The 22,634-nt window shown below is 43.6% G+C and overlaps 1 protein-coding gene across 1 annotated transcript in view; it reads right to left on the minus strand.

Annotated features, from left to right (window-relative positions):
- Positions 1–421: 421 nt before the first annotated feature.
- LYPD6 (LY6/PLAUR domain containing 6) overlaps positions 422–22,634 on the minus strand; it is a 54,569-nt gene continuing 32,356 nt past the window's right edge. The window contains exons 2-5 of the mRNA XM_083414309.1: positions 13,407–13,596; positions 8,091–8,189; positions 3,879–4,009; positions 422–1,143 (exon numbers count right to left, since the gene is read on the minus strand). Of these exons, the coding sequence (XP_083270435.1) occupies positions 982–1,143; positions 3,879–4,009; positions 8,091–8,189; positions 13,407–13,524 (510 nt within the window). The 5' untranslated portion in view covers positions 13,525–13,596 and the 3' untranslated portion in view covers positions 422–981. The remainder of the gene's footprint in view (positions 1,144–3,878; positions 4,010–8,090; positions 8,190–13,406; positions 13,597–22,634) is intronic.

Genomic DNA, 22,634 nt, shown 5'->3' on the forward strand with positions numbered 1-22,634 from the left:
GAAGGTGCAGGCAGTGGCGTAGCGTGGATTGTCAGCACCCGGGGCAAGGCAAGTAATTTGCGCCCCCTAACCCGGGGCAAGGCAAGTAATTTGCGGGGGGGCCCCCCCGCTGCACTGCCCTCCCCCAGATAGTCCCTCACTCTCTCTCCGCACCGCACGCCTGGCACCCTCCCCTCCACAGTGGGCGGCGACCCGGCAGCTCGGATCGGATTTCCACAGCCAGCACTGCAGTGAGAGTGAGTGAGTGAGCCAGGTAGGGGCAGAGAGCTGCGAGTGCGAGCGCCCCCCCCCCAGATGTTGCGCCCGGTGCGGCCGGCCCCCCTTGCACCCCCCACGCTACGCCACTGGGTGCAGGAACCATCTTGGAAGAGCCATGGACTTCCTTCATCACACATAAGGAAATGCCTCTAAGCTGGTAACTGTTTTCCATAAATGCGTGAATCAAGAATACTTTTCCTTCAAGAGGATCTTTTCATTCATATGCAATAACGTATGCAGTTTATTAAAACTAGAATGATCAATCAACTAATATTTCTTTAGTGCTGTCAGCTGATTAATCAAAAGCCTTTTTTTGCATAGTGGAGTGGCTTCACTGGGGAGCCCTGGTTTAATTTCTTTACTGTTATGTACAAAACTCTAGATATATTCCCTTCAGAAGTTGAAAGCTACTACTTAGGAAGAAATATACCTTTTCGATCAAGTATTTGCAGTGACCAAAATCTTCTGATTACAAAAGGTTTCCTTCAAATTGTTAGAGTTACAACAAAATTCTGTCTTCTTTTTTAAACCAAAGACACAGATTAAAACAAAGGCTTTTTAATCAGCCAAGGCTAAAAGGAATTCACGACAGCTGACTTTAGAAATGTCACTAAGAAAGAAGGGTTTAAAAACATATATTAAATTAAAGTCATATGTATTCATAAATACTTTCATCCTTGAATGCTTTTCTCAATATGTAAGTGGCACTTTATCCTGGGATGTCTACGTAGCAAAAACTAGCAAGAGACATGCCATTATGACTGGTACACTTTGCAAATGTCTCTGTGTGTGATTTATGGGAGTTGTTGTTGCAAATATGGCATCGCTTGAATTTCTGGGTAACGGCAAGTTACAGATGTTTCCCTCACAACACGAAGTGCAGACCTAGAAAAAGGGAAAAAAGTATTGGTCAAGAGAACTGTTCCATATGTGAAAAGACCTTCATCAGATTGAGATAACTACATGTTACACTCCAAGTTCCAGGTTTTGGGTTGGTTGGTTGGTTGGTTTTTAAATGATAATGGAAATTTAGATTACAGAAGTTGCAGGAAAGGGCTAATTTATTTGCCTGTTTCCAGATTCAGGTAGGTAGCCGTGTTGGTCTGACGCAGTCAAAATAGATTTAAAAAATAAACAATTGTCCAGTAGCACCTTAGAGACCAGCTAAGTTTGTTCTTGGTATGCACACAAAAACTTATACCAAGAACAAACTTAGCTGGTTTCTAAGGTGCTACTGGACAATTTTTTAATATTTTATCTGCCTGTTGTTCCATTTTTATCCATCCACAGCAAAGGGCCTCTTTGTCTCATGGCAAACCACTTTTGGAACTAGGAAGGACTTTAGTATGTCGTTTGGATTTATGGCTTGAAGTTTTGTTTTTAAAGAAAAAACAGCCAAGTTTTTAAAAATCCCACTGGATGTACCCAAGCCCTTTCAGGGTGGGAGAAAATTCAGCTGAATGCAATCCCCACTTGCGACCTGAAGTGGAAAGTGCTACCCCTCTAGAAGATGCTACCATGCCTAAAATAGTTTTTTGGAGCTGAGTTGTATTGTGGTGTGAAAAGTAAGGCTAACCAAAACTCACATAATACAAAATTTCTGTATACAGTGGTACCTCTGGTTACGAACAGAATCTTTTCCAGAGGTCCATTCGTAACCGGAAACCGCTCATAACCTGAGGCGCCATTAGCAAAAGCATGCCTCCCGCTGCGCGTGCCTCTCTGGCACGCAATTTCCACTTGCATCCCAGGGCAAAGTTCGCAACTGGGAGCGGCTTCTTCCAGGTTACCGGAGCTCGTAATCCACAGTATGTGCAACCAAAGGCGTTTGCAACCAGAGGTACCACTGCAGTCTCAAGAAATTAATAACGAAAACAACCTCATCTGTTTCCAGATCATTTCCAAATTTCAAAAGAAAAAAAAAAGGCCAGCTGTTGTGAACTTTGGAGAAATCACCCAAGAACCCCATGGAAGATATGATTGGTACGTACAATATTTCTGTGTTTTAAAAATGAACCAGTTTTATTCACATGATTACAGGTAACCACTTCCAAAACTTAACTTACCATCAAATGTATAAAACCATCTCGGTAGCATCCATACCATAGTTGAGAAACCTATGTAGGCAGTGCTTTTGGGGGGTGGGATGCAGGGGTATGCATACCCCTAAACATTTTGTGAATCTAAGTTTGGCCTCATTGAGAGGCAGTATTTCAACATAAGTAGGAAAATGAGAGTACCCCTAAACATATACCGTATTTTTTGCCCTATAGGACGCAATTTTTCCCCTCCAAAAACGAAGGGGAAATGTGTGTGCATCCTATGGGGCGAATGCAGGCTTTCGCTGAAGCCTGGAGAGCGAGAGGGGTCGGTGCGCACTTACCCCTCTCGCTCTCCAGGCTTCAGGAGAGCAGCAGCGCCAGCCCCACAAGATCGGGGGACAGCGGGGAGGCGGAACACTGCCATCCCACTGTCTCCCGATGTGGTTTGGAGGCTGACGGCGGGGAAAAGAGCGCTTCTCCCCGCTGCCTGCCCCGCAAGCTCCGGGGACAGCGGGGAGGCGCAGCGCGTCTTCCCGTTGTCCCCGGACCTGGTCTGCAGGCGGGCGGCGGGGAAAAGAGCGCTTCTCCCCGCTGCCTGCCCCGCAAGCTCCGGGGACAGCGGGGAGGCGCAGCGCGTCTTCCCACTGTCCCCGGACCTGGTCTGCAGGCGGGCAGTGGGAAGAAGAGCGCTTCTCCCCGCTGCCTGCCCCGCAAGCTCCGGGGACAGAGGGGAGGCGCAGCGCGTCTTCCCACTGTCCCCGGACCTGGTCTGCAGGTGGGCGGTGGGGAGAAGAGCGCTTCTCCCCACCGCCTGCCCCGCAAGCTCCGGGGACAGCGGGGAGGCGCAGCGCGTCTTCCCGTTGTCCCCGGACCTGGTCTGCAGGCGGGCGGCGGGGAAAAGAGCGCTTCTCCCCACCGCCTGCCCCGTAAGCTCCGGGGACAGCGGGGAGGCGCAGCGCGTCTTCCCACTGTCCCCGGACCTGGTCTGCAGGTGGGCGGTGGGGAGAAGAGCGCTTCTCCCCACCGCCTGCCCCGTAAGCTCCGGGGACAGCGGGGAGGCGCAGCGCGTCATCCCGTTGTCCCCGGACCTGGTCTGCAGGCGGGCGGCGGGGAGAAGAGCGCTTCTCCCCACTGCCGGCCCCACAAGCGCCTGGGGGGGAAATAAATTTTTTTTCTTTATTTCCCCCCCAAAAAACTTGGTGCGTCCTATGGGGTGAAAAATACGGTATTTGTTTTTAGAAAAAAAAGCACTGTATGCAGGATTAGCCTATGGGTCAAGGGGTTTTTATTTCCCCAAACTTCCACTTGATAAATGCTTACTTACAACCACCTAGTTTTAATAGCAAATATGCTTACTTAATTTTGGGATGCCAACAATCCTCACCTCAGTTCCCCCTTTTATGCAATGCTTAATAATTGGTGCCTATCTGAATACAAAACAAAGCCACAAAAATAAATCATCCTAACTAAAATGGCCATGTCCCCATTTTGTTGGGTAGATACACACACGTGGTGTGAAAAAGATCTGCTCTGTGTTGGAGTGAGCGTGGACCAAGGATTGTCCATTTCACTTCTTACCTTCAAACCCTTATGCTGGAGATCTATGCATCCTGTAGACAGGCAATCCTCCAGAGGAACACAGCGCTTGGTAACAGATACACTCTTTCCATTGGCTTCCAGCGTGTGTTGAGTATAGCAATATCGTGTAGCTGCCAGGACAAGGGGAAAAAATGTTTTTGTATTTTTCCTGTTTGTAAGAGGTTTCACAGGGCTTTTTTGTTTGGAGAAAAGGCAAGCGAGAGGTTACATGGTAGAAGTTTATAAAATTATACGTGGCATGGAGAAAGTGGAAATAAAAAGGTTTCCCCCCCTCTTTCATAACACTAGAAATGGAGTGCAAAATGTAAATCTTGGTAAGCTTCCAAGAGAACTTCTGCCTTCATCTATTTTGCACATCTCCTTTACACATTTTCACAAACCGAACCTTTCTTTTAAAAACAAAAGCCTCTAGACTGTGAAGTCCAATGCCTCAAAGCTTGCTATCCTGAAGCCATTTTACTCATTAACAGCATCCCATTATTCTGTAATCTCTCTCAATGTCTTTGGGGATTTCACATTCTCTAAGAAGTAAGTGAACCTGATTCTGGCTAGGACTAATATCTAGCTAGCGTGTACATCATTTGCCGTGTATTTTGATAGTTCAGCTAATGTAGTCATAAGACTATGAGAATAAAAAGGTTATCCAAAAGCTGTGAGTCTAAGCAGCTTGTGGAGCCTTTGCGGCAAAGTTAAAAGATGGATTAGATTTTCCACCCAGTCGATTCCAGCCTCCAAATCCCATATTTTGCAGATGTACAGCAATCCCACTGAGAGGAGATGTAAAAAGCTCCCGCTATCTTTCAAAGTAGATAACACAAAAGAGCTTTAATAGAAGCCTAACTATGGCAAGTGCATCTCAGCTAAATCATCAAAAGCAGGTAGCTTACGAGCTACACTAATGAATTCACGGGAGTAATGGAAACATGAGTCCAAAAATGTAAGCTGTTGTGCAGCCTAATTAGCCACTCTCCTTTAATACCCCAAATCATGTCTCTTTGAAGTTGGGGAATATGCTGCCACTCGCTTTGTTATGTTTTATTGAGCAGCTCCTTGTAATACAGCTTTTGGCAGTGTGGCTGCTCCCACAAATTGTTATTCTGCCCCCAAATAGAAAGTTCATGTAAATTGGCTGGAAGGTATTAATAATAATAGTAACAGTAATAAATTAAATTTCTATACCACCCTTCATCTGAGGATCACAGGGCAGTTTACGATATAAAAACACAAAAATATATAACATACAACACGTCCCCCCAAATAATCCCCCACCCGCCAGTTTAAATGGCCATGGATTGTTTAATAAGCCAAATTCCTGGGGGCAAAGGAATGCTTTTGAACGGCACCTAGATACCAGGCAAGTCTTCCTGGTGAGAACATTCCACAAATGGAGAGCCACCACAGAAAAGGCCTGCTCTTGTGTATCCGCAGGGTATTCATTTTAGAAGAGCTTGAGAAAGAGGACACCAGTCCTTCAACTCCCCATAAACTACATTTACCCACTTCAACCCGCTTTGCCATCTTGCTCTTCTCAGAAAAGTGTGCTGGGTGCTTGGAAAATCCAGTTTCATTCCTCATGGGCAGTATCATTTTCAAGCAACTTGGCAGAGCATAGTATTCCCCCAGCAGCCTTCTCCCATAGCGGGAGCAAAACATGGTGTCTGACTTCCCTTCCTCCCTTCAAACTAAATTTCCACAGCATTGGCTTCCTTCCAACTAGTTGCCACACTCTGAGCAGGACTAGAATAAAATATCAGAACAGGCATATCTTTGGGCTGTTTTAATTGTTCTGTGTCTACCAGCTTCGTATTTGATGAGGTAACCCTAACGTCTATATTCACTTGAATTAAATTGCTTCTTCCCTATAGTCTCGTGGGAGCAGAACGACAACACCGTGTGTGGTCATCAAATCTAACCCAGAAGATTAAATGGTAAGGCCAGACCATGTGGAAGTTCTACACCGATCTAGAAGGGACTGCAGATGTTGCTGGCCAACTTCCAAAGCACTGAAGTCTGAAATAAGACTGAGGAGAAAGCTTGCCTCATATTTGTTTATAAAAGATAGGCTGGTGGATGTGAATGTGGGAGGGAGTTGCTTGAAAGTGAAGAAAGGTTTTGGGGTGAAGGGTCTGAATGGATGAGAGGAAAGGCAGAAGAACAGTGGATGCATAGGGTGTTTGAGAGTGGACTCAAGTTGAAAGAGATGGGGGTAAGAATACACAGGGGATGATGAGAGGAATCCTACAGGAAGCAGTGAAAGGGACTTCTAGAATGGCTATTTGCAAATTGTTTGTAATGTGTAATCAGTGAGATTATTTTGCTTTCTTGTTTGCTGGTATTTGGGTAATATTGTCTTGGAGTACTGTATGTGAAATGTATTCCTGAATTGTTATAGACTGGAACCTCTGTTTTCGAACATAATCTGTTCCAGAAGATCGTTCGACTTCTGAAACATTCGAAAACTGAGGATCAATGGGCAGTCTGCAAAATCCATTGGAAAAATGTAAAAAAATGCAGCGGAAGCCGTTCGACTTCTGAGGCGTGTTCGAAAATGGAATCAATTACTTCCAGGTTTTTGGTGTTCTGGTTCCAAATCATTTGGCTTCTGAGACGCTTGAAAACTGAGGTTCCACTGTACTTTGAAATGATATAGGATTGCAATGTGACATTTGTTGTACATTTCAGCTGTAAATCATCTAGGGTACAGTATACAAATTAAATATGAAATTGGGTTTGTTTGTTTTGGGTTTGTTTGTTTATGTATGTCATAACAGGAGTTCTTTGGACAGCTCTCAAAGCAAAAGCAAGCCAACATAGCATGCAATATAACATAATAAAAACTATTGGAAATTAAAGTAAAACTGAGACACAAGAGGCCCAGATTATAAAAACAGGAGTTACCGTATTTTTCGCTCTATAGGACGCACTTTTCCCCCTTCAAAAATTAGGGGGAAATGTGTGTGCGTCCTATGGAGCGAAGACGCCATAGCCCCGCGACCCTCTCCCGGCTGGAGAGGTGATGCGCAGCTATGGCAGGAACCTCTATAGCCGCACGTCACCTCTCCAGCCGGGAGAGCGTGCACGGGGCTAAAGCAGCCCCCCGCGACCCTCTCCCGGCTGGAGAGGTGACGTGCAGCTATGGCAGGAACCTCTATAGCTGTACGTCACCTCTCCAGCCGGGAGAGCGTGCACGGGGCTAAAGAATCCCCCCACGACCCTCTCCCGGCTGGAGAGGTGACGTGCGACTATGGCAGCAGCCTCTCCGCTGCGCCTCTCTGGGGCTGGTGGTGGGCTTCCCCCCGCCAGCCCCAAAGAGCAGGTTGAAAGGAACCTGAAGCCTGGAGAGCAAGAGGGGTCGGTGTGCATTGACCCCTCTCGCTCTCCAGGCTTCCAAGGTAGCCGCCTGAACGCACCTTAAACGGCACCTTGTTTTAGAGCGGGAAAACAAGAGGAGGAAAATTCTCCCTCTCTCTGCGCAGCGCCTCCTGCCGCTTCGCTGAAGGGGCGCTGGACAGAGAGGGGGAGAATTTTTTTTCCTTGTTCTCCCACCTCTAAAACAAGGTGCGTCCTATTGTCCGGTGCGTCCTATGGTGCGAAAAATACGGTATTTAAAAGCTGCTTCCTTCTCCATAGTGCAGGGGTCAGGTAGTCTGTGGTAGTACAGCACCTTCAGCAAGCCCAAAATTGGGTGCCCCCAAATGAACCTTCTCAATGATAGGTCTTCCCTACTTTGCACCCCCTCAGCTAAATCTAGCACAGCAGGGGTAGGAACCTTTGGACTGTGGGCCTAATCAGGCCATGCCTGCTGCCCCACACCTCATTTCATAAAGAATGTCAGGCATGGGACAGGTAAGGATGTGGCTGAGCCAAGTGGCATCTGTTGATCAGCTGATTGGCTGTGTCTGAGAATCAGCTGATCTGTGAAGCCTTGCATAGTGTTCTCAAAGACACAACAATGAACTGATGGTCAGGCTTGTGCGCGATGCCTATGCCTGCTGCAGGCAAAACCAGCTCACCTGAAATCATGATGCAGAGTGATTCACAGGTGGGTAATAATCTGTCCTCAGTACAATTCCTTAGAGGTGGCAGGAAGGCCTATATCTGCTAGAAGAATCTGTGTAGCAAGTTTCAACCACATCTAAGATGGACGCACATTCTGAAAACACCTTCACTGCAAATACACAGCTCATTTACCTCTTGGGCAATAGATATCTGGAGCCCACTGGTTGCAGTCATAGTTGTCGACTGCTTCCTCACAGGTGAAACACTTGAATCCCCCAGGATACGGAGTAGCTGAGAAACAAAAACAAAAAATGCCACAGCTACATTAACATCATCAATCCATTTGGAACATTGTTTAAAGGGTGGGTGAGAATAGAAACAAACGGTGCTAAATGTTTGTACAAGATTTACACAAAAGTTGAACATTATCGGTGATGTGATCCGGAGTTCCATGTTTCTTCCTTGCTGTTAACTTTAGAAAAACCTTCAGATGAAAAAGAATGTCAAGCCAAAACAAGAACAGTATTTTCTTGGCTGAAGAAAAATAATATACGGCAGGGGTAGCCAGGGCTTATTTTCAGCTGGAACTCAGTTCTGGCACCTCTCAGGTGGGCACCATTGCCATCAGAAAAGACCGAGGAAGGTGTTCATGGTGAGTTTTGGCACCTCTTTTTCTAGAAAAATAACATGGTGCCTTCTTGTCTGCCCCAGACAGCAAGGGCCATGGGCATGATGGAAGCTGCAGATCAACACATAGAAGCTGCACTGTGCTGCTATTCCTGCTCTGGGGATTGTGCCTCCGAGAACCAGTTTGTAGAGTAACTGAAAGGGCTGATCTTTCAGGGTATGGAGCCAGATCTGCCATTTCAAGCACTATCCAAATCAAGGTAGAATTTGTATTGAACAGAAGCACAGCAACAGCACCTGTTCGAAAAGTGCCCAACAAGAAGAGGGAAAAGAGAGAAACTGAACAGGAGAAAAACAATTGTGTGTACCCCAAAATGCTTCACCACTCATTTGTGGTATTTTATAGCACTCTTCAAAATCTTCAAACCAGAACCTCCTACTGCAAAGCAAGAGAAAAGCAGCTTGGCTATACAACTACATGAGCAACTCCAGGAGAAACATTAAATAGATCCCCAGCTGTGTGCCTGATTTTCCTGCAGACCTTCCTTGCCCCAAATAAGCTATATTAAGTGGAACAGCTGATTGAAGGCTGGTTAGATGTCATTCTGCAGGAGGCAATTGCCCTGCTTCTTTCTCCAGCAAGGCAGTTCCATGGGTGGAATTCCACTCAAGGCATGCGTCAATCTAACCTTTTGGATTCAGAAGCCTTTCAAGCAGCCACCGACATGATGGACATAATGTTAAGAAAGGTCTACTGAAAGGGAGGGGGGAGCAGCAATCCAAATACCCCTCCTCAATGCAGCAAACTTGAAGAGCCACCGGATTAGGCAACAGAGCAGGGGGGCAGCTGAAAAGTGAGAGATGAACCAACAGCAAGTGCCTACTGCAGGATCAGTAGATATTGTTCCTGACTCTAATCAGCCCCTGTATTCAGAAAGTGACATTTTATTCTCTCTGCATATCTGCACTACAAACCCGCAGCACAAGCCTAGACATGTCTACCGTGAAGTGCCACTGAATTCAAGGAGGCTGACTTCCCAAGTAAATGTATACAGAACTGTAGCCTTAAACTGGTTCAATAGTAATTTCCTGACTCTGGGAATCGCGGAAACTGCAGCTCAGGTGGGGTTGGGGGAGAGTGTATGCTACGGAGCTCTAGCAGAAAACTATCAACACCTTCACCATCTCCCGTTAAGAAGTACCCTGATGGACCAGTCAACAACTAATCTAGTCCGGCATTCAGTTCTCTGAGTGCCAGAATTCTTTGAGGAAAATCAATAGACAACTTAAAACAGATATAAAAGATAATATACATTTGCAACTAAACCCTAATGATGCATCTACAGTGACCCCTCTACATTAATTTAGCCAGAGAAATAAATAGCATTCAAAAGGGATGGGGGAGATAAATGTCATAGTCTCACATTTGTCATAGCCAACAGAGATTTGGGGAATAGGCTACAGGGATGAAATTGCCGTGCAGATGTGGGAGCTAGGTTTGCTTTCAAGAAAGAGGTAGAAAAATGCAAAATTTGCTTCTCAAACAATTTGAGCAACATAAAGCATCACAGTTAATCTCTGCTTTTCAGGAACACTGTTCACTACACAGCCACTGGCAGATTATGTCTCCCCAAACCCAAACCTCAGAAAAGCCTAAATGAAAACATATAGACTTTTGCTACTGTGTTCTCTAGAAGCCATCACAAAAGTGATTGCTTTCTTCCTCCTGGGAAAAATGAAAACCTGTTACAGTGATTGTAACATTGGCAAGCAGCCTATATCAACTCCATATATCATACTACCATTGCTGGCTTACAAAATGTGCCTTGGGCCTTGGAACGCAAACACTCCTACAGTTCCGTTCTGTGTTCTGGGAATGAACCAGTACCTTACGAAAGAAAGGAACGAAGTCTTTCTATGTTACACAAAGCCTAGAAAAAATTCCTTGACGCCTACATTCTCCAGCACCCATACATCTGGTGCTAAGGCTCAGAATTTTAGTGCCAGCATAGTAAAAACAAACAAACACCCTTTTTAAAAACTGGCTTTGAATAATGTGATGTGCATGCAGGCACAGATAATCTATTGTGACTGAACTTTCACAATATGGGGAAAATACCGCCACACTTTGCAAGGTTGTTGTAAGTATTTTACAAGCAGTATACTATTCATGTAATGGGAGCTCATTCAGATCTGGATTTCTCAAGTGCCCATGAAGGCCAAACAAGCTCCTGTTTTCCAAGATGTCACATGTTAATTGTAGGATGTACATGCTAGCCAGGCCTTGGTCACAGGGATTGCAACAAAGCTAGCTGCTTTGGACTATAGCAAGGATAACCAGAGAGGACCGTGCATCCTTCGTGGATACATAGGGGGACAATGTTATAGGGCAGTCCAAAGGGACCCAAGGTCCAGGTTTTGTGCATCGGCCTCTGAATCTTCTGCCCTTATCATCTTAAAAACACACAGAGAGACAGAATTTTTATGAAAACTTTGCTTAAACAGGGTGGCTTTCCTTCTAAACACCAGACTCCTTTTGCACCTATATAACAAATGAGTGCATGCAGTTTTTATGTATATTTGTGCTATGGGCCTGGGTCTTTTAAAGCACCTACCAACCCCTGGAATGCAGAAACCCTGTTCATGGGACCTGGACCAATATCCCAGATTCCACAGTCTTCAACTCTTCCTATAATACTTGAATTAAGTATGTTAAGAGATCAGGGCTCAAGCAGAAGGGCAGCATTGCTCCTCTCCTGTGTTCAGAGGGAAGATATTGCTCAGCATTGTGACTCCTTGATGTTATACCTCCAGTCTGTAGGCAAGAGACACATACATGAAAAGCTAAGAAGGGCTGCAAGAAAAAACCTCCAGGAGGTGCCTGGTAATTTCTTTGCTTCTGCTTTCCCCCCTCCTTGTACTGAAAGGAAGCTTCAAAAAGCAGTAGCCACAGCTGTGAGCGAGATTTGTTTGGCTCAGGATCTAAGAAGTTAATAAGCCTGATAGACTGTGGTTCAGAGCAAAAGGCCCCAGTGCCCTAAGAGGACTATTCTAAAGGAAATCAAAAGCAACTGCCCAGTGCCCAGAATTTGCCTGTAACTGTATATTGCAATTCACTCTCTTGGTCAACAGGAAAGCACCTAGTGATGCCAAGCTGAAAGAAAATAGCAGAAATCAACTCCCCATCCCACCTTTGTGCCTTTGTTTAAAAACAAAATTGAAGCTGCAAGTAAAAAAAAGGGTGGAAATACACGAGAAAGGTTGCTTATAGTTGTGCAAGCATCATTTTTAAAACCACCTGTGAAAATGTAAGCCAGCCTTAAAATGTGTGTGCTTGTTGGCTTGTTGGCCTACCTGCAAAAAAAAAAAAAAGTGGCATACAACAGAATGCAGAATGAACAACACAAACAATAAGGTGCTATAAATGCAATTTAATACAAACTGGAACAGAGATATTACCTAAATAAGATGTGGCTAGGCTGCCAACTAAGGAATGTTTGGGAAAGGTTTGCTCGTGCCAACTGGGAGAGCTCAGGATAAAATCAGGAAGAAGCAACACAACCAGAGAAGGCAAGGAGGGTGGAAAGGAGGGTGGAGAAGGCAAGGAGGGTGGAAAGACACCACAGATGACAGTAAGATTGCATGCAACATACGCAATGTGTACAAGGCCATTTGCTTTTTCTGTCCCGCCTGCATGCAGAAGCTCCTTTTCAATGATTCTGGGACAACTTGCATGCTCACTCTGGATTAAAAATATGAATAAGGTTTGCCATTTATTCCCCCAGGTTTTGTGCCCCCCCTCCCACCCCGCAGGCCAAGAAAGAAAGAAAGAAACACACCTGACAAGCAGAAATGCACAACATTGAATTCCTACCATGGTTTATGATTCTGGCTTGTTTAGACTAATCAGAGTTCCCAGTAAACTGCAGTTTTAAATCAAGAAGCAGGTATTTCCAAACTTTGGCTTGTGGGTGGCCATGCCCAAGGAGGAGACTGGAGCTTGCTGAACCAGGCCATTAAGGGGAGGGGGAAAGTGGGAGATTGTTAGATATGCTTTACCATTCCAGAAAACACTTTCCCCTCATTATTTACAAGATCTATGCAATTGCTGCTATTTGCATTAGAAGCAACCTTGTTCTCGGGAGCTGTTTTGGATTCATAGGGTCTGTTTCATTGGATGGAGGGCAAAACAGAGACATTAAGCATTTTATCTGTTCCTATGAGCCACTTCAGTGCCAGCAGATATAGTAAATACTGTATGGCATTTCTGGAAGCATTTTTGGCTTTAGCTTTTTTTACAGTTCTGTTTTCTTTTACTGTTTACAGTGGAGAGAAATGGGAAGGCTGAGACTGAGGAGATGCAGCACCACACGGGGATCTGTGGAGCAACACTTTTGTTCAATAACTGAAATGACTTAATCAATGGCTGTCATTATTTTAAGATCCTGTACTTCTCTGTTGGGGGGATGTTTATGGCTTTTTTCTCTTTAGTGTTGACATCCAAAAATGAAAAAATGCTGTTTGTAAAGAGCTTGTGCTCTTTGAAATGTTAGCTTCCTCTCCTCTTTTTCATATTCCTTGAGATGACATCTTAATACATGGGTAGGCAAACTAAGGCCCGGGGGCCGGATCCGGCCCAATCGCCTTCTAAATCCAGCCCACGGACAGTCCGGGAATCAGCGTGTTTTTACATGAGTAGAATGTGCCCTTTTATTTTAAATGCATCTCTGGGTTATTTGTGGGGCATAGGAATTTGTTCATTTTTTCCCTTCAAAATATACTCCGGACCCCCACAAGATCTGAGGGACAGTGGACAGGCCCTCTGCTGAAAAAGTTTGCTGACCCCTGTCTTAATATAATAAGCTGCTCCTTGAGACTTACTTGAAGGATGAAGGTAGACAATATCTTTCACTGTAAACTCCCGGGCTTGAATTCCATTCAGGTAATCAGCAATGAAACGGATGAGCAGGACCCAGGCCAGCACAGGCCAAGATGCCATTGCAGAGGGGGAGCCTCAAACATGCGGATTTCTTGGGAGTTCGTTCTCCTTGTATCTGGAAGAGATGTGCACCTGGAGGGACAGAAAAAAAGAAAGCACACAACATTGGTCAGTCAGTAAACTCAATTAAACTATTCCCAGCTGCGGCAGACTCTGATCATCTTTCATAATATGGCACCCGGTCCGAGCTCCAAATTTGGCACCCCAAAATGGATTTCTTTTGTACCCCCGCAACTTGGTTGGGGGGGGGGTGCCCATGCCACCCTACATCCAGTGCTATTCCCAAGCAATGAGTACTAATCATGTCAGAACGCAAAGAATTTGGGATCTCTGCCATACCTTACACTCCAAAACTGGATTGCCAAAACATACCGATAATTATGGCCCAACCTCTTACTTTCAAAAAAAGGTAAAGAGGCAGCACATGCTTTCCCAGATCTTATCTCTTGCGTCTCCAGTTAACAAATCTTGGGTAGCAAAGCTAGAAGAGGCTTTCAGTCCTCATCTGCTTACTCAGAAAGGCCAGAAACAGTACAGGAAGTAATGGAACCAGTGGTCTGATTCAAGTTACCATGAAAGTTGTTTCCCCTGTGCACATCATCATGCATAGGCCCTCATATTTTATGAATGTGCAGGTTTATTTTACCATATGTACAGCCAACGCATGCACCCATCTACACCCAACTAAAGGAAATCTTGCATATAAAAGATTCCTTTGCAGAAGGTACATTTCAGAGGTTATTTGGACTTCAATCAAATAGGTACATTTTTATTTCATTAGAATAAGATCAGTACAACTATCTCTGTTCTCTTCATGCAATTATAAAAAACAACAACTATGTACCATAATGCTTGAAGCACCAACCTGAGTCAGGGCTTGGAACTGAACTGACGCCAAAAGTCTTTGGTACCGGAAAAGTGGCACAAAGGTGTAAGTTTAGAACACTTGGTAAAATTCCACACGGCCACTTATTTATTATACAAGGCCCTACAGTCCACCGAGGGCTATCCCCTTTAATATGCCAGCTACAATTTATTTTTAATCAGGAGAGATTGTTACCGTGAGATCCTATCATGAGATTCTTGGGCAGTTGCCAATGAAACCAAGAAAACCATTGTTCACAGAATGTGGTCTCAGCCCCAGTAAGATGTGTGCCTTATGAAACTGTAAGGATCAGCACACCAAGATACTTGATGTGTTGTCATGTAATGTGCTGTAATGTAATACATTTTTTTTTACACTGAGATCTGCGGCCCTTCAGGCCCTCTCGTCAAAACTACCAGCATGCTCTTTCTAAGCAGTTATGTTCAAGTCCATAAGCCAATTCACCTGGCAAATTCTGCAGCGTAGCCAGTCTTTCAGACTGAGATAAACAGATCCATCCTTTCCCCTTGAGACAACAAAGTAATTACTGGAGCAGTAATTAAAGGAGAGTAAGTTGCTTGAAGAGGTGCCACACAAATGATGGCATCTAGCTATACACACTTGTTGGACAACTTTTTTGTAAACAAAAGAAGAAGATCTAGCTTATCCAACAAATGGTGCCAACAGACATAATGGGAAGAAAATATAGAGCAGCAATTGTTTAGACTATCTGAAGCAGGCAATTTTACCAAAGTCTTTCCATCCCCATTTGCACTCCTAAGAAGACACACAGAGTGGCCTTCTAAAATCACCCCTACCAAGTTGAACATGAAAGCTATGAGAGATAGGGAACGATTATTATATTATTATTATTTAAAGAGAGAGAGCAGAATATATATATTCTCCCCTCCCACATACACAATTTTTAAAGCAACCTATTCATTATAATACTTTTATCCTTGCTCTAATACTACAGCTGCTCTCTTCGACGTTCTTTTCTGGAGCCATATAAAGAATTTAATTCTATTCTACATCTATCATATCTTCCAAGGGTTTCAGTAGGGGGCAACCAAGGAACCTGGAACCCCAGACCTTCTAGGATTGCTCCCAAATCTCTTGCCCCCTCCTTTTCTCAAAGCTTTAAAAAAAATATATGCTTGCAGGATGTGTTGTAACACAGAGTGCCATTGACACCCCAGCCACTCACTACCTTAACTTGCCCAGAGGCACTGTGTCTTTTCATGCCAATCTGTGTCAGGAGCTTGAGTCCAAAGTTCTTTAAGTACTTTGCAGCACTCCTTGTCTCTTGCATTGAATAGAACATGGAGTAGATTACATGGGGTAAAATGGCCATAGTTATGTTTACACCTCCAAATCCCATTCAAATAACACATCCCACCCTATTCTGGAGGGATGAATGGAACTGCACCTGATGAAGCCATGGGCAAAGCCACTCTGATGGGAGAGGCTTCCCACTCACATGTGCATCAAGGGAGGAAAGGGTAGTGGACAACCCCACACGTTTCTCACTATGTATGCAAGAAGGCACTGTTCCCCCTTCCGCTCATATTCACTGCACATAGCACTGTTTCATTGACATTACTTTATTCCACTCCATTCATTATAATGCAAATGCAGTGCAAAGGAAGTGGGGGAATGCAATCAATTATGTATCGTTTGTGGACTGAAAGCAACGACAGCAAATACCAATCATATTCACTGAGTTGGCTTCCATTCTGGACACATGATGAATAAGCCAACATTGGCCACTTCTGCTTGCTCCCATTTTCCTTGGACTTCTCCAATAGCCCTACTCCTCACCCATACAGGTCTGAGGGAAAAAGTGAATATGGCTAATATGAGAGCTTTATCAACAAATACAGAAGCCTGATCAGTTCTCTCTATCTCTCTCTCTCTCTCTCTCTGCCAGGAGAGCTTGGCTGTTCTGGAGGGTTGGCAAGCAGATCTCCAGCACCCTCCTACCTACCTGGCAGCGATCACATTCTTCTCCCTGCTCCTCAACAGAAAGTGAATGGCCTCCTTATATTCTTCTAAAAGCCTCATCCTTCCAATCCATAATGCTAGTAAGAAATGTTGCGACAGAACTGGTGCCAGCCTTTAGGGCAGACATGCAGCTGGCTCCTGTTTTCAGACATCAGTCCAATGGAGAACAGGGCATTGAAAGAAGTGCTAGCAGAACTAAAGCCATCTCCCTTCTCTTAAAAGGGTTGAAACATTACATCAAAAGCTTCTCAAAGATCCAAAATTCAGGATAGAACTCAATTCCAAGGAAAAGCAAATAAATGAGGTTATCAGCCAGGCCCAAAGACTTCACTGAAGAGCCATGTTTTAACTCGGCATCTGAAGAACATGAAAAAAAAGGCCCTGCTCCTTTTCGATACCTGCCAATCTTCACACGACTTCATGTAATAGGGCCTCAGATGTTAGAACAAAGTACAAAAGGGGGCACACACAGGGAATGGCCCTGCATAAACATAATGGAAGGATGTGTTGGTATCCTTGTGGCAGGCCTGAATGCTAGAAATGGTTGCTGGTGGTTCTCCAAGTTTTTGTTATTATTTGTTGAATTTATATACCGCCCTATACCCGGAGGTTGAGTTCCAGTGAGGTTCTAGTATTACAGAGTTAGGAAAACTGTGGCCCTACAGATGTGGAGACTCCATTTACTGATGACTGGTCAGGCTGGCTGGGGCTGAAGGGAACTAGAATCCCAACACTGTCCGGCAGACACCAAATTTGCCATCCCAGATCAAAATAAACCAACACCAGAAAATATAGAAGATGATTTATTTATCCCAGTAACATACTGCAAAGGCCGATGCACAGTTCCAGACTTGGGAATTTTGTCCTGTCATTGCCAAAAAAACAACCCAGCCATTTGTACAGTATCTTGTATGTTACATAATAGGAAATACAGGGGATGTGTTCTTTATTTATTCCTCCACTCATTCTGTAAGCTGCCTGCTGTAACAATAGTTCTCTGGGTGGCAAACAAATGACCACAGTGCAAATGAACAATTGTATTAGGCAAGAAATTACAGGGTGCAGTGCAAGAGTCACCACAGCTGTTATCACAAGAGTTAATGCTAATGCAATTAGTCCAGGTTCAAGGAAGGATGCCCAATCCAATGCAATCTGCTGCTCTGTGAGTGCGTATGTCATCATGGTTTCTCCAGCCCAGAATAAACCAGTAAAATGACTATGACTGGAAACATGGCCACCAAGTCCCTCTTTACAGCTGTGCCCTAAGAAGCTTGAAAGTGCACGAGGCATAAACTGGAGAGATAAAAGGCAGATCAAAAGAGCAAGCTACAAACTCTCGAGGGATAGAGTAGGGAGCTGTGAATACACTAAAATTGCCCTCGGGCAGAGCTGTTCTAACATACTGCATGCATATTACCACCAGCTCCCCGGGCCAAGCAGACAAGTCATCTGGGTCTTAGTCACAGCTGCTTTCATAGTGAAAGCACATTTACATACTTAACTATGGAGGGTTATCTATTTGCAATTCATATTTGCAAGAGGGTTCCTTTTATGAAGTAAACAAAGCAAGAACTGGAAGGGGGGGGGGAGAAACCAAGGGGTTAGTAGATGCCAGTTATTCACTGCATGTGATTCAGATATTTTGTTGACTTAAAACATTGTGGGGGAAAGCATGTCCTCTTATGCAGTGCCAACACAACAAAAACAGAAAACTAAGAAAAACAAACAAAAATTATAACCAGTTTTTGAGCAACAGTGCTGGCTGAAACATTTTTTAACCAAGAAGATAGAGCACCAAAAAATAGTACAGTATGTGGAAAGCCTACCACATCCTTAATGATCCTAGACCAACTTCAAATCAATCGTTAAAAAGAAATTTAAAATCTGAGACTGTGTTTCAAAGGGAGCCCAACCTAGCCAACTGTCAGAGGAAAGAGGTGGATTTTCCAGAATTCTGAGTGTTTAAATTCTTCTATCTGTCCAATCCCCTAATATAATGCTTCTCGCAATCAACCTTGAAATTTCCACCAAAGGGGCATTGCCCTAGGGCATTCTCAACCTGGTGCCTGACAGGGGTTTGGGGCTCCAACTCCTTTCAAATGCACAGATCTTTGTAAATCTACTGTCCCCTGGATTCACTCTCACTTACTGCGTCCCCTTCCCTTATGTTACACCTATTCTGTTTTTAAAAGCTTGCGTTCCGATTGTCATCTGTCACCCTGTAGTATTCTCTCTGTGTCTCATTTCCTTTGCTGACAACTTCTTGATCCTCTCAAACCTGTTTTTCACTCTTTTCAATCAAATGAGACTGCTGGAGTTTGAATTTCTGAACATCCCTTGTTTTCCTCTGCCGTATATCCATATTCTTGACAAGTCCTCTCCTTTTCAATTGATCGATACAGCTAGAATCACTACTCTCTCCACAAGCACTGCTCTTTTTCCTCTGAAGCCTCTACCATCATCTAAAATGCTGCTTATTGACCCATTATTTTCTACTCATTTCTCAGTTCACTCTCTTCTTCACTGACTTTTTTCTCCTCAGCATCACTTACCTTTGGAACATGGCTACTGTATATCCACCTTGTCTTCTCCCTCTATTGGTACCAATCAATTCCCTCCTTCTCTTGCTGTTTCCTACCACCCAACATCAAACCCTTTCTTCCTCTATCATTTCAATCAAGCACCTCCCCAATACACATTTTTAATTATCACTTTTCCTGATTGATTCATCCTTTTCTTCTTCCCTACTACGTATTGTCCTTGAAAATATTATAAGCCTCTAGGAAGAGTCCATGTTGCTTAAAAAAACACACCAACCTAGTCTTGAAGGATTTCAGGCACATTGAAATGAAAGTGTATTACTGACTGTGACCAGAGATATCAAACTATCCTTCCAAAGATCGCATGGTCAACCCATGGTGGAGATCCAGAGATCCTGCTTTCCCTTGTAATATATGAACTCACCCACCAAAGTAACCCAGATCCTACACTATATTACCTATTGTTATGTACAGCAGGAGCAGGAAACCTCTGGCCTTCCAAATATGGTTGCCCTACAACTCTCATTGCAACCATTATCCCTACATGCTAGGACTGATGAGAGCTGGGAGTTCAATAACATCTGGAGGGCCACAGGTTAGCTATTCCTGATGTTCAGCATCGCTAATGGTGACTTTGTAGCTGGAGAGGAAAGGAAGGTCATCAAGCCCTCTATACAGAGAGGCAAAGTGCTTATGTTCAAATATCTAACAAATTAGTCCACGCCACCCAAATTATTGTATAATTTACGCAGAGAACTGGGCCACACTAAAGTGTGCCAAATAATGGTATCTCCAAAACAAATATTTTCAGTTATAGACTTTCCCTGACTCATAAGATTGGGCCTGTTTTATGTGTTTGAATCCCCCCAAACCTGTTTTATTTGTTTTTTATATACTTCTATATTACGTTTTCCTTGCTTCGTGCCATTTTTAAAAATTATTTTTGTTTTACACTGTACACTGCTTAGAGAGTTGTAAAATATCAAGGGGTTTATAACTGTTTCAAAAAGCAATCAATCCATAATCAAGAAAGGGAGCTATAGGGGTAATTATCAGTACAGCAACAGTAGGTTTTTAAAGGAAAACAAAAAATGCCGCACAATGCTTAGTTCCTTCAGCCTGCATGCAAACTGTTCCTAACACTCTGGCATGAAATCCCGGCCAACTTGAAATTGCCTCATCCTCACCCAGCTTGCAGCAACACATCTCCCCCAACATTAGGCAGGCCTGTTCCCCCTCCCTTGGCCTTTTGCTCCGAAAATGGAGCTACTGAAGTCACCCAGCAAATTCGCCAAGCAGCAACATAATTGTCCATTTGTCAGATCTGATTAAGATGGCGACATGTTGTCTTTGCTATCACCAGCTCAGGAAACAATAGAAGGCTGGGGATAATAAACTGCAGAAGAGACTTCCTTCATGTGCTGCAGTAACAACATCAACTGTAATGAAACTTTTAATCCCTCTTGAATGCTGGACAGGACTTGCAGAGTGTCTCGTGGCACCCCGTCAGACCCATTCCCAGAACCAGCCTTTGATTTGTTACCCTCAGATGGTCCTTTGCTAAGAGTCTGGTCCACAACCCATTTGCAGAAATGGGAACGTTCCAGGGCACAGCATCTTCAAACAGCCTCCTGGGCACCAGCACCTTCAAATATTTTGAAAAATATTTTTTTGTTTGGTTTGAAGATTCATTACAGGGAGTGCTACCTACTTTTCTGTTTTGGGAGTTGTGGTTGCTTCACCCCTTGGGTTGTTTTGCAGGGTGGGAGGGTTCTGAGCAGCACCAGTTTTTCTTTTGCGAAATGGGTCTTTTGTGACATCCAGAATTTTAGATTTCCAAATGTGACACCAGGCTCCTACACTGTTCTAGTATAGAAGACCATGGTTAATCATCAGAAGTATACCCAACTTGAATTAGTCTTATTTTTAATCGTATCACTGGCCCATCCAAATAATCCTCTAGTCACATTACAAAGACATTCAAGCAGAATTCTCTCTTTCGCTTATTACCCCTAAGTGTCATAATAATGCAGGATTGTTCTGTAAGTCTCTTATGATTTAAACTCTTGAATGCATAGCCACCTTCTACAAAATGCATTAAGGATTTCACAGAATTTTGTGTGAAAAGGTTGTGTGTATATGATCAACTTCTTTCCCTTCAACGATTACCACAGCCTTCCTAAAAATACCTGTTTTAGGCTTTCAAGTAATAATTTAGTTCATCCAATCTAATAATTAATCACCTAAGATGTTCATCTTGAAGAGTAAGAAACGTTTTTCTTCCTAGTGGCACTGTAGTACTTGATACAGGCAGGAATTCATATGGCTTTCACACGGCACCCTCAGAATAAAATTAAGATAATTTATCAAGGTGCAGAAATAGGGATTTGAACTAAACAACACAATTGCCTAAAAACATTAATCCATAAATAATGCCATATTCTGACATTATCATTCCTATGTGGCTTATTTTTCACATGTGTAAGGTGATTTCATAAACATTTCTGTGGTCTATGATTGTTATCAAAGCAGCAGAATGCAGAAGACAGAGGAAAACTATCCAGAAGTAGCAACTTTCTTGTTTATGAACATGCATTTCAAACGGCACTGGGGAAGAGGGGAAAGAAGGAAACTTTGAGTGGGAAAAGGTAGAGGAAAGGTTTGAGGTTCCTATCATCTCTGACCTTGCTAGCTGGGGTTGATGGGAGTTGGAGATGTCTAAGAACATGTGGTGTGCAGATATTCTTCATTCCTGATTTAAGTGGTCCCTTCACATCATCCACTGCTTCTCCACTCAAATGTCCTCTTGTTATTTTATTTTCTTCTGCTTGGACTCAGTTACATTCATTTGTTTGCAACACATAGTTGGCTCCAGAAACTTAAATTCATTTGTAAAAACAGAAGCTAAGGCTTTGCATACAGAATTCTAACATGATGCAACACCATTGTATTGAATCTAAACAAAATATGAATGCAACCATTGTATTTCAACTGTTTTTATAGAAATGTTTTTATATTATAAATCACTTTGAAATACATTGTGGGAAGTGATTCATAAGCCAGATGAACAAACAAATAAATAAGCATGTAACCCTAAGCCATTATGATGAGCCTCAGGCTCCCATGCTCTTGTAATGGGAAGCTTCCGTTTCCATTTAACCACAGTTTATAGCATTACATCTGAACCCTAAACAGTGGTCAATCTTAACTATTATTTATGAAAGGAAGCTTGCTCCATTAACCATAGTTTAAAGTTGGCTTATTTTCGTAAACCATTGTGAAAACTAATAGCAATTTGTCCGGGTTCAGACATTGCAACAAGATGAGTTCTAAAAGAAACCAAAGGGTTTTCAAATTCCACCATGCAGCAGTGCCAAAAGGAGGACAAGCCCTGTTGCCCAGACTTTTCCTTCCATGTGTTGCTAAATCATGACTTAGTACAGGCTTCCTCAGACTCGGACCTCCAGAGGTTTTTGGCCTACAACTCACACGATCCCTAGGTAGCAGGACCAGTGATCAGGGATGATGGGAATTGTAGTCTCAAAACATCTGGAGGGCCGAGGTTGAGGAAGCCTGACTTAGCACAAGAGGAGTCAACATGATGCCGTCCAGATCCCAACATTTAAATTTGCATTGTTTTATGGAATTTTATGCTCCATTGTATTTGTATACATTGCTTGATACTTCTAAGCCACCTTCTC

The sequence above is a fragment of the Podarcis tiliguerta genome (assembly GCF_965153285.1).
Source record: "Podarcis tiliguerta genome assembly, chromosome: 1".
In the NCBI taxonomy this organism is placed as follows: domain Eukaryota; kingdom Metazoa; phylum Chordata; class Lepidosauria; order Squamata; family Lacertidae; genus Podarcis; species Podarcis tiliguerta.